Source organism: Capricornis sumatraensis, chromosome 5, assembly GCF_032405125.1.
Source record: "Capricornis sumatraensis isolate serow.1 chromosome 5, serow.2, whole genome shotgun sequence".
Classification (NCBI taxonomy): Eukaryota; Metazoa; Chordata; class Mammalia; order Artiodactyla; family Bovidae; genus Capricornis; species Capricornis sumatraensis.
This window is the reverse complement of record NC_091073.1, coordinates 91762831-91776107: the sequence shown is the minus strand read 5'-3', so window position 1 is coordinate 91776107 and position 13277 is coordinate 91762831. Positions and strand designations below refer to the sequence as shown.

Sequence of the window (13277 nt, the reverse complement as noted above, 5' to 3'; positions counted from 1 at the left end):
AATTCTTAGCTGCTTTTATCCTTCAGATTTGAAACTAGCTGTGCTTTTTGAATTCCTTTTGGAAGTCAGATCTGCAGAATATTGTTGTTTTATTTACTTATATGTGTGGGCTTCCCCAGTGTCTCAGCGGGTAAAGAATCTGCCTGCAATGCAGGAGACACGGGAGATGCAGGTTCTATCTCTGGGTCGGGAAGATCCCCTGGAGGAGGGCATGGGAACCCATTCTCCATTCTTGCCTGGAGAATCCCATGGACAGAGGAGCCTGGCGGGCTACAAGAGGTCACAAAGAGTCGGACACAACTGAGAAACTAAGCAGGCACGCATGCATGGAATCACGATAGAAGTTACATCTTTTGAAAGTGGCAGTCCTGCAGGATAGAATGTTCCCAACACAGATGTGAGTGTTGTTTTGAGGGGCAGAAGACTGTTTCACAGTCATCTGTTTTAGGTTGTCCTGTTTATAGTATAGCTTGTAGCGGTAACGGAAATAATGGTAAGCAGATGCTTCCTTTGTTCTCTCTTGCACTCTGGCTATTAAACACACAACGGAGAGAGATGCACAACAGATATAATGTGAACTCGTGCCATCAAGATTTCTAGATTTATCTAGTGTACTCAGTTCTGTTTCATGTTTAGTACTTCACCTCAGCTTCCTTGAGTGTTAGAGCAACTGTGAACGCTGTTACTATTATCTATTAATTCTCATAGTCTGTTTTCAGTGTGTTTTTATTCGTAAGTTGGTATGCATTTCGGTGTGACAAAATGATAAAAGCCCTGGCTGAGGGAAGAAAATGCTTCTGAATTTGACTTGTATTTTTGGTGATCAGTTTGCCATATTTTTTTTATGGAAAAACGAAAGAGTAGGCATTTGTATTTACAAAAAAAATCTTGTACCAGAACTAAAAGGAATAAAAGTTCTATTAAGATGATTTGTTTCTTTGAGACTTTTTGCCTCAAGGTTCATATCATAACTCTACCAAAGGTATAATGATTTAGTAATGTATTTAAAAATCAATAAATGATACATTCATTTTTAGTGGATATTTTGGTAGCTACATGGCATGAATGCTGTTAGTTTGTACATATACAACAGGAGATCAATAAAATATACATATGTATTTTATATATATATGAATACCATTGAATATATTTTATGGATGTTGAGAATTTAGAAAAATTCATGATGCAAATTTTTTTAAAGGCTGTAGTAAATAATATTCAGTAGTATTCATATTTTATGTATATATCCAGTGAGAATGTTAGGTTACAATATTTTAAGATTGGCAGCCTTTTATACAAAGATAAAAAGCACACTTGAAACGTATGTTTTCCTTCTCCCCAGGAGTTACAAATATATAAGCTAATATCAGTCTTTCTACTCTTTTCCAGTAGACTGTATCAAATTAACGGATTGGGAAAATATTTTTCCTTGTCTGGTTAATAGTAAGATATTCTTGGCAAGTTATATTTTTTATATTTTCATAGGGTATACATTGGCCATAAAGGAAATTCTTTTGTCAATGCTGATAGTCATATAAATGAGTATAGACTTTTTCTGATGCTAGGTATTGACTATCTGTGAATTGGTATGATTATCTGCGAATTGGTATAATGGTGACAATGTCTACCAGTCACCTTATATGGAATTCAACCTGTATTCTTGTAACACATTCACTGAATTTTCATCATTCTGCTTTACCTCATGCAGACCTGCCAAAACTGTTTTGTAGGATCTGAGTGTTTATCTCACTTCATTGTGGCTCATATCTAGAGACTTTAACTTAATTGCTGGTAGGAGATGCATCTTCAGATACCAGACTTTTTTCAAAACATTATGTATTATACCGTCCATAAATAAAGATGGATTATAAAGAAGATAAAATACCGTTGAGACTGTGAGATAATTATATCAATTGGTCTCTCTCATTGTAGTTCATGCTGCTGTCTCTGTTGCTAACTGGTGTCAATTTGATAAATCTGTGAAACATTTTTCTTGTCTTTAGATTGTCATAATGGAAGTGCAAGGTTTGAGGTCAGTCGCTCCCAATCGAGTTGTTTACTGTACAATGGAAGTGGAAGGAGGAGAGAAACTGCAGACAGACCAGGCGGAAGCCTCAAGGCCACAGTAAGCCCGCTGGGAAAAAAATGTGTTTTCCTTCCCCCCCGAAGAAACGTGCCTTATCGATTTGCAGAATTGTGTGGCTTTACACTCTGAAACTGTTACTTGGCTACTTTTGTCTCAACTGTGTTACCATCAGTGTGTGCCTTTCTGAATAATGAGGCTGTAATTAGAGCTATAGCAGAATCCCCTGTGTAGTGCAAACAGAAAATCCAGCGTGCATATATGAAACTTATTATTAGGCAATTAAATGTTTGTCAGTCATTCGTAAGGACAGCATGTGTTATCATGTGTTATTTAAAAGGTAGTGCTCAATTCTATTTCAGCTACTAGTAATATAATCTATAGCTTTTCCATTTCAGTGGCGGTGCTGAGGTAGATGTTGTGGGTGATGTCTTGGGATGCTCCAGTGAGTAGGCTTGAGTTAGAGAACCAGTTCATGACTATCGAGCAGTCACTGGATTGCTAACGCTGTTCGTTGCTGGCAGTTTTATGTTTCAGATGCTGGGAATGAGTGTAATTAAGTTTGGAAGATGTTCTGTTTAACTGATTTCAAACTTGCAAAACATCACCACCTCTGGTAGAAATAACCTTACGTTGGCCAGAAGAATTCAAATGAAGATCCCCTGGCCTTAATCTGCACACTGCCTTTCAATAACATTTTTTATTCTATTTAAATTTCATTCAGAATTTCTTTACAGGACTTGGCATTTTTGCCTTATTATGGTGTCCATATGTGGAGTCTTCATTCAGGAAACCTCATCCTCTGAGCTTCTGGCTAATCACTGACTAGGCACTGGATAGACAGAGATGAATAGGAAACTTTGATTTCTCTTAAAACAGACAGAGTCAAAGGAGGTACACAGAGGATTATGTGTAACAGGGCAGATGTGCACAGAGTGTTACAGGGTTGAGAAGAAGCAAGCTGAAACTTCTCATCTTGCCTTTCAAAACCCTACAGGTCTACCCCTGGCCAGTCTCTCCTTTCCTCCGGGACCTCACCTTACCCCTCTGTTCCTCTGTTGAGTCACTCTTTCACCTCCCTGGACCCCATGAAGTTCCTCACACCTCTCAACCTTCTCTCGTCATGGCACCTGCTTTTTCCTCTGTGTGCAGTGATGTTGCCTCTTATCTTTTTAAAGCTGGATCCTTAGTACTGAGAAATAATCACTTGCTGACCACAATTCATTCCTTTAGATAACCCATTGCTAAGTGTATATTTTCTGACTCATCACTTTATAATTTTTAAATTAATGGTTTCTCATCTGTGTATTTTGTATTGTTTCCCTTCCTCTGTCTCTTTTGGAAAAAAAAAAAAAAAAGAAACAACGTATTTGGCTGCACCAGGCCTTAGTTGAGGCACATAAGAATCTTCAATCTTCATTGCAGTGTGCAGGATATATATATATATATATATATTTTTTAATTGCAGCATGCAAACTATTAGTTGTTGCATGTGGAATGTAGTTCCCCAAGCAGGGATAGAATCCAAGCCCCTGCATTGGGAATGTGGAGTCTTAGCCACTGGAGCACCAGGAAAGTCCCTCTTCTCTCCTTTTGAACAGAATTCTTGTCCTATCAATCTTATATCCTAGTACCTAGTAGACACTCAGAATTTACTAATTTGCATGCCTGAGCTTACTTTGATGCCTTATCATAGTAAATATTAAAGGGTGTTGCATTTATTCCTGCAGCCAAATAGAATTGACTTACAATATGACAATGAAGTGAAAATAAAGAGGATAAACAGCCTTGTAAGAGGTTAAAACCTCTCAGGAAGAGGCTATGTGACATGGAAAGGGAGATTGGAATCATTTCTAGGAGGGCATACGGAGTCAAGAGAGAGGTTTGGTATTTGTTTTAAAATATTAGCTGTTTTACTATATTCACAGTGTTATGCAACCACTGTCAATTTTAAAGCATACTCATCACCTCAAAAAGAAAATCTCTTTTTAAAAAGCTTTATTTTTTATTACTTGACCATACCATGTGGCCTATTGGATCTTAGTTCTCCTTCAGTTCAGTCACTCAGTTCTGTCCAACTCTTTGCAGCCCCATAGACTGCAGCACACCAGGCTTCCCTGTCCATGAGCACCCCTGGAGCTTACTCAAGCTCATCTCCATCGAGTCAGTGATGCCATCCAACCATCTCATTCTCTTTCATCCCTTCCCCTCCTGCCTTCAATCTTTCCCAGCATGAATGTCTTTTCCACTGAGTCAGTTCTTCGCATCAGGTGGCCAAAGGATTGGAGTTTCAGCTTCAGGATCAGTCCTTCCAATGAATATTCAGGACTGATTTCCTTTAGGATGGACTCCTTGCAGTCCAAGGGACTCTCAAAGAGTCTTCTCCAACACCACAGTTCAAAAGCACCAATTCGTCCACGCTCAGCTTGCTTTATGATCCAGTTCTCACATCCATTTTTTTGATCTCCAAAATCATTGCAGATGGTGATTGCAGCCAAAAATTAAAAGATGCTTACTCCTTGGCAGGAAAGTTATGACCAGCCTAGACAGCATATTAAAAAGCAGAGACATTACTTTGCCAAGAAAGGTCCATCTAGTCAAGGCTATGTTTTTTTCCAGTAGTCATGTAAGGATGTGAGAGTTGGACTAAAAAGAAGAACAGACGACAGAGGATGAGATGGTTGGATGGCATCACCGACTCAATGGACATGAGTTTGAGTAAACTCCGGAAGTTGCTGATGGACAGGGAGGCCTGCCGTGCTGCACTCCATGGTCACAAAGATTCGGACATGACTGAGCGACTGAACTGAACTCACATCCACACATGATGACTGATAAAACCATAGCTTTGACTGGACAGACTGTTGTTGGCAAAGTCTCTGCTTTTTAATATGCTATCTAGGTTGGTCATAGTTTTTCTTCCAAGGAGCAAGTGTCTTTTAATTGCATGGCTGCAATCACCGTCTGCAGTGTTTTTGAAGCCCAGGAAAATAAAGTCTCACTGTTTCCACTGTTTCCCCATCTATTTCCCATGAAGTAATGGGACCGGATCCAACGATCTTAGTCTTCTGAATGTTGAGTTTTAAGCCAGCTTTTTCACTCTCCTCTTTCACTTTCATCAAGAGGCTCTTTAGTTCTTCACTTTCTGCCACAAGGGTGGTATCACCTGTGTATCTGAGGTTATTGATATTTCTCCCGGCAATCTTGATTCCAGCTTGTGCTTCAGCCAGCCTGGCATTTTTCATGATGTACTTTCGATATAAGTTAAATAAGCAGGCTGGCAATATACAGCCTTGGCGTATTCCTTTAGCAATTTGGAACCAGTCTGTTGTTCCATGTCCAGTTCTAACTGTTGCTTCTTGAGCTGCATACAGATTTCTCAGGAAGCAGGTGAGGTGGTCTGGTATTCCCATCTCTTTCAGAATTTTCAGTTTATTGTGATACAGACAGTCAAAGGCTTTGGCATTGTCAATAAAGCAGAAATAGATGTTTTTCTGGAACTCTCGTTTTCTCGATGATCCAGCAGATGTTGGCAATTTGATCTCTGGTTCCTCTGCCTTTTCTAAAACCAGCTTGAACATCTGGAAGTTCATGGTTCATATACTGTTGATGCCTGAGTTCAGTTCAGTCACTCAGTTGTGTCCGACTCTTTGCGATCCCCTGAACTGCAGCACACCAGGCCTCCCTGTCCATCACCAAGTTCCAGAGTCCACCCAAACCCATGTCCATCGAATCGATGATACCATCCAACCATCTCATCCTCTGTCAGCCCCTTCTCCTCCTACCCTCAATCTTTCCCAGCATCAGGGTCTTTTCAAATGAGTCAGCTCTTCTCATCAGGTTTGGAGTTTCAGCTTCAACATCAGTCCTTCCAATGAACACTCAGGAATGATCTCCTTTAGGATGGACTAGTTGGATCTCCTTGCAGTCCAAGGGACTCTCATGAGTCTTCTCCTGGCTTGGAGAATATTGAACATTACTTCGTTAGCGTGTGAGATGAGTGCAGTTGTGCAGTATTTGAGCATTCTCAGGCATTGCCTTTCTTAGGGTTTGGAATGATAACTGACCTTTTCCAGTCCTGTGGCCACTGCTGAGTTTTCCAAATGTGCTGGGATATTGAGTGCAGCACATACACAGCATCATCTTTTAGTATTTGAAATAGTTCAACTGGAATTCCATCACCTCCACTAGTTTTGTTCATAGTGATGCTTCCTAAGGTCCACTTGACTTCACATTCCAGGATGTCTGGCTCTAGGTGAGTGATCACACCGTTGTGATTATCTAGGTTGTGAAGATCATTTCTGTACAGTTCGTTTGTGTATTCATGCCACCTCTTCTTCTTCTGTTAGGTCCATACAATTTCTGTCCTTTATTGAGCCCATCTTCGCCTGAAATCTTCCCTTGGTATCTCTAATTTTCTTGAAGAGATCTCTAGTCTTTCCCATTCTATTGTTTTCCTCTATTTCTTTGCACTGATCACTGAGATACTAGACTCTCTCTCTCTCTCTCTCTCTCTCTATATATATATATATATATATATATATATATATATATATTTGCAAATGTTTTCTTCCATTCATGCATTGTCTTTTTACTTTGTTGGTAAAATCTTTTGAAGCATAAGTTTTATCTAGTTTTTGTTGCTTGTGCTTTTGGTGTCGTATCTTAGAATCCAGTGCCAAATCCAAGGTCACATACTTTTATTCCTGTGGTTTTTTGCCCACACTGTCATGATTTCAGCTTTTACATTTAGGTCATTGATCCATTTTAAACTAATTTTGGTACATAGTATGTAGTGTATAACTTCCTTCTTTTGTGTATGACAGTCTGGTTTTCCCAACACCATTTATTGAAGAAACTACTTGTCCATTCAGTATTCTTGGTACCCTTTTGGAAATCATTTGACCATAGATATATGTGTTTATTTATGTACTCTCAATTTCAAAATTATTCCAATGATACGTCTATATGTTTAATCTCATGCTAGTACCGCATTATCTTGTTTACCATTGCTTTGTATTAAGTTTTTAAATCAGGTGTGTGTCTTCCAAATACATTCTTTTTCAGGATTATTTTGGATATTCTGATTTTCCATATTAGTTTTAGGATCATTGTCAACTTCTGCAAAAACTTTGTAAATATCACCAGCTAAGATTCAGATAGGAATTGTAATGAACCTGGGGTCAATTTGGAGAGTATTGCCATCTTAACAATATTAAGTCTTCCTACTGAGGAACATGGGATGTCTTTGCATATCTGAATCTATAATTTCTTTCAACAGTGTTTTGTAGTTTTCAAGGTATGTTTTTTTATTTCTTTGGTTAAGTTTATTTCTGGTATTTTATTCTTTTTTATGTTACTATTAATGGAATTTTTCATTTAAATTCATTTTTGGATTATTTATTGCAAGTGTATAGAAATACAGTTGATTTTTATATATTAGTTCCATATGATGCACCCTTACTGAACTTGTTTATTCTAATAATTTTTACTGGATTTCTTAGACTTTTCTCTATTTAACATGACATTTGCAAATAATAATTCTTTTACTTCTTACTGTCCAATCTGAATGCTTTTTATTTAATTTTTTGCCTAATTGCCTTAGTTTCTTCAGTACAAAGTTAGATAGAAGTGGCAAGAATGGACATTCTTATATTCTTGATTATAGGGGAAAAGCATAGTCTTTCATCATTAAACATGATGTTAGCTGTGCCTTTTTAATAGATACCCCTTATCTGTTTGAGGAAACTTTTCTATTCCTAGTTTGAGTGGAATTTTTTTTTTTTTCCGTGAAAGAGTGCTGGACTTTGTCAGTTGTCTTCTTTGCTTCTATTGAAATGATCATGTGGTATTTGCCTTCTATTCTATCAGTATGGTACATTGCATTATATGGTATTGGGGGTGTTAAACCAATCTTGTGTTTCTGACGTAATTGCCACTTGGTCATGATATGTAATTCTTTTTGTTACTGGATTAAGTGTTCTAGTATCTTGTTGAGGATTTTTAAAATCTCTGTTCATAAGAGATTGGTCTGTAGTACCCCTTCTTTGGTGACTTCTGTCTGGTTTTATATTGGCCTCATAAAAACTTCTTGGAAGGGTGTGAAGAATCGGTATTAATCATCGTTATGTGTTTGGTAGAATTACCAGTGGGACCATCAGGGGCTGGATTTTTGTTTGTAGGTCTTTTGTGATTACTAATTCTGATTACATGATGAACCATGATAGCCCTGCTAGGTTAGGTTCTTGGTGAAAACCTGCTTTACAGATGGCTGCCTTCTTGCTGTGTCTTCACATAGTGAAGAGAGCCAGCTCATTTCTCTTCATCCTTTTATAAGGACAGCCATATTTTCATGGGCCTCTCCCCACATTACCTCATCTGAGCCCCATTACCTCCCAGAGGCCCTGCCTCCAAGTACAATCACATTGGGGATTAGGGTGTTAACATATTAATTTGGAGGTTTCATGAACACTACCCTACTCTAGCACTCCATGAGTTCTTAGGGAGTGCAAAGGCCCTTAGAAGCTCAATACCATGATGTTTTTAAAGAATCTTCTTTTTTCAAGTTTTACTGATGTATAATTTATATAGCATAAAATTCTCTTATTGAAATTTAGATGATTTTTAATAAATTTATACACTTGTGCTATCATCACAATTCAGTTTCAGAACACATTATTTCACAAAATTGCTTCATTCCCATTTGCAGTCTTACTCAGTTCCAGGAAACCACTCAAATGCTTTCTAGTGGTATAATTTTTTTCTGCACATTTCATATAAATGATATGCAAAATGTAGTCTTTTGTATCTGGCTTTTTTTTCCCTTGGCGTAATCTCTACAAAGTGTATTTAATTGATACTTAAATATTTGTTCAATGAAATGAGTTAATTTTTATATAGTTATTTTAACAATAATGAGCCACAAATAGTAAAATTGTCAAAAAATGCTTCCCATTTAATTTCTAATAAATTCAGAATGTATTTATAAAGAGATGCTATACTAGGAAAATTATACATGGACACTTTAAATGAATTAAAATATTTGGGAGTTAGGAAATATTACATTAAGCCTCCAATACTATTTTCTTGGGGGCTTCCCAGGTGGCACTAGTGGTAAACATTCAACCTGCCAGTGCAGGAGATTTAAGAGACCAGGTTTGGTCCCTGGGTCAGGAAGATCTCCTGGAGGAGGAAATAGCAGCCCACTACAGTATTTCTACCTGGAGAATCCCATGGACAGACGAGCCTGGTGGGCTACAGTCCACAGGGTTGCAGAGTTAGACACGACTAAAGCGACTTTATGCACAGACAGTCCCTTTTATTACTCTTACCACAGGGAAGTTTGGCTGAAATATCTTACGTGCATTTCCTCATGAATTCTGAGTTAATTTGTAAGAACTAAAGGATGTGTTTATTATTGTTCCCGGCACAGATTTCTTTAAAAATGTATCTCCTAAATGCAGACCGACTGCAGCTTTTCAGCAACGTGGTTACTTTTATCTTGAATTCATCTTACTCAACAGGAAAGGGATTCTCTCCTCCATCATCATAGTGAATTGTGCCTCAGACATGTTTTCTAAATGTTACTGTTACAACAGTTTGTGCTTTGCTGGAGATCGATTCATCCTTCTGTCTAATAGTAAAGTGCCTTATTTAGTCCATATTTCCAATAAATGTAATCAAGATTTCTAGCCATTGCCTATTTCATTCCTGTAATTCAGATTTCCTGCCAGCAATTAGGTGGAAAACAGCGTGTGAGGTTGGTACATAACTTAGAATATGGAACCTGGGATCTAATAAAAACGATGTTTATAAACAGGTTTGATTCGTGAAGAGTGGTAGTCATCTATTGAAGCTTTATTTTTACCTTTGTTTTCTTTTTTAATAGAGGTGAAGGAATATAGACAAATGGTATCGTCAGTCGAGAAAATTCGTCTTTTCATAGTCTCTCAGTGAACCTGGGAAAGTTTAGTTCTCTGTCATAACGTACAGCATTGTTGCTCCACTTTTATAGCTTTTTACCTTTTTGAGACATTTCATTTTTAGCCCATACCCTTAATGACACCATCTGAACCGAAGTAGAGGGATAGTCAGACAACAGGCTGACGCTGGAAGGGACAGGGAGTGACTTGTCGTGTAGTGGTCACCAATCTCTTGATATGTGGTGATCTTACCACACTTACACACTTTCCCTACAGACAGTGAGCATTCTTCGAGTGCCTAAAACAGAAGAGCTAATGATACCCTATGGAAGGCCAAGGTAGATCTTGATTCTGGGGAAATAAATGCAAGGGAATTCATTTTAAAAAACAAATCAGGAACTGCTGGGAGCTGGGAAAGGGAACTTACTTTTCAAGGAGTGCATGCTAAGTCACTTCAGTCGTGTCCACCTCTTTGTGACCCCATGGACTGTAGCCCACCAGGCTCCTCTGTCTATGGGATTCTCCAAGCAAGAGTACTGGAGTGGGTTGCCATTTCCTTCTCCAAGGCAAGCAGTATAATGTTTCAAATACTCAAGGTGACTAAAATTCTAGGGTTTGCTGTCTGTAGTTGCGCCCATAGTTAACAATACTGTATTGTTCTCCTAAAAGTTCTTTAAGAGGGTAGATCTCATGTTAAATGTTCTTGCCACACACAGAAAAGTTCCTGGGAAGCAGCACTGGTTTTTACGATACCCTCTCTCTCTCTCTCTCTCTCTCTCATCCAGTGGTGCTGTCTTATTAAAGACATTTGAAGGTTAATAGGTCTCTGTCCCTGACCCCCATCAAAGCAAATAATAAAGTAGAAAGGCAAGGAACAGTAAGAAAAGCTATTGAGATGTGTCATTAGACAAATATATTTATGCTTATTGGAACAGAACATTCTTCTACCTCATGGAAATGATGAGAAACGTAGACTTCAGTACTTGCTTCTGGAAACTTTAAATTCTGAACCAGAATTATAATAATCTGTCAAACTATTGAAAGATTATTGCCACTTATGGGAAGCTTAACAGAATAACAAGCTACTGGGACATGTTTAAGAGAGATTAAATAAAAATAAACCAAGAGAAAGGTAACCATATTTTTTCAAAAAAACATAGTTGTCTTCATTTTAGTATCTACTAAGGCCAAAATTAGTTTTGAAGTATTATTCATTATCCAGCTACTCTTGCTGACGAAAATAGAATATACTACATTTTAAAATCATCTGTCAAAAGTATGCCTATTCTTAATGCATCAAAAGGAAAACACAAACCACACACATTTCATTTTTCTCATTTTCATCTTTCAAAATACAGTATTCTCTCCTCTTAAATAAATTTGCCAGAAATAACATTTTTGTAAAACTCATGCTACTGGTGCAGAAGAAAGTGAAGCCTAAAGAGACAGACATTGGCCAAATACAGAAATTACATTCATTGAGAGATTACTTGGAAGTAAAAGAAGCTAATGTGTGGATCCTGATCATCAGTGGCATCTGAATTAGAAGGAAAGCGTGATGGATTAAGATTCCAGATGCTTGCTGAAAAGCGCTAATGGAAAACAGCATTGAGAGAGCTCGGGAGAAAGTGTGTGTGGATCTGTGAATCTCAACATCTCGAGGAGGGATTTACAGTTTGTAAGTAAAATGAAAAGAAAGTGAAAGTTGCTCTGCCGTGTCCAACTCTCTGTGACCCATGGACTACACAGTCTGTGGAATTCTGTAGGCCAGAATACTGGAGTGGGTAGTCTTTCCCTTCTCCAGGGGATCTTCCCAACCCAGGGATTGAACCCAGGTCTCCTGCATTGCAGGTGGATTTTTTTTTACCAGCTGAACCACAAGGAAAGCCCAAGAATACTGGAGTGGGTAGCCTATCCCTTCTCCAGAGGATCTTCCTGACCCAGGAAACGAACTGGGGTCTCCTGCATTGCAGGCAGATTCTTTACCAACTGAGCTATCAGGAAAGCCCCTGACATCCCCTTATAATCCTTGACTTTCTTCCAGAGCAAAGTTTTGGAGCTGTTTTCATCATTATTTGATCTATGTAGCCAATTTATTGAGTGGAAAACATTTCACAGAGTGTAAGTAGCAAGCAACTTCTGTCATGGTACTGCTCTCAGATGTGCTCCAGAAATACCCTCCTGTTCTAGTGGGAGAAATCTTAGCAGAAACCAGAGCTTTGCTGCCCATTTTCAGGTATCCAATCACATGTTTGAAAGTGAAAGTGTTAGTTCCTTGATTGTGTCCAGCTTTCTGTGACCCCATGGGCTGTAGCCCAGCAGGCTCTTCTGTCCATGGAATTCTCCAGGCAAGAATACTGGGGTGGGTTGCCATTTCCTTCTCCAGGGGATCTTGCCAACCCAGAGATGAAACCTGGGTCTCCTGCTTTGCTAGCAGATGCTTTACACTCTGAACCACTTTTCAGGTGTCAAATAACATGTTTAGGTATTCAAATTTCCTATCACTTTAAATCAAAACGTACCCATTTCAAAAGGGTAAGATTTCCCTTGGTGGCTTCCCTGGTGGCTGAGATGGTAAAGCATCTGCCTGCAATGCAGGGACCTGGGTTCAATCCCTGGGTCAGAAAGATCACCTGGAGACGTAAATGGCTACCCACTCCAGTATTCTTGCCTGGAGAATTCCATTCACAGAGGAACCTGATGGGGTACAGCACGTGGGGTCGCAAAGAGTCAGACGTGACTGCGTGACTGACGTTTTCACTTTCACATTCTTTTCCTTTGTCTCCTCCCAGCATGCCCAGAAACCTGTCCTGGGGAAAGGGAACTACTGTCTGTCCCTCACTTGCATTTTGTTTTTGCCTGCTCGCGTGTTCTTTGCTACCAGTGTTGGGCAGGCTGGAGGAGGGAGGAGTTGTGAAGGGGCACAATGCCATTGTATTAATACAGAAGTGCCCTCTGTGGTCCTCTCTTGGTTAGCAGATGCCTTCTATCGTGGAAAATGTCCACATTTAACTTTTCTCTGGTGTAGTTCCTTGGAGATACACCCCCTGCTGCCCAGAGCCTCTGACCTCACACTCTTCCTTTCTAGAATAATGCATCCTTGTAGCCACCTTCTTTCCTCTTCCCCTGAGCCGCTGCATTAATAATGTTACCCACAAGTCCTCTTTCTGCTTGAATCTAGTTTTCTCAGCAGATGGCTCACATATTGGCTTGGCCTGAAGGGAGAAGAGAGCGGCAGTGGATGAGATGGTTAGATAGCATCACCAACTCAA

General features: G+C 39.0%; 1 protein-coding gene across 15 annotated transcripts in view; it reads left to right on the top strand.

The window, feature by feature from the left end:
• CADPS2 (calcium dependent secretion activator 2) overlaps window positions 1-13277 on the top strand; it is a 563191-nt gene that overhangs the window by 237583 nt on the left and 312331 nt on the right. For all 15 annotated transcript variants that reach the window (XM_068972950.1, XM_068972951.1, XM_068972952.1 and 12 more), the window contains exon 6: window positions 2004-2125. In XM_068972950.1, the coding sequence (XP_068829051.1) occupies window positions 2004-2125 (122 nt within the window). The remainder of the gene's footprint in view (window positions 1-2003; window positions 2126-13277) is intronic.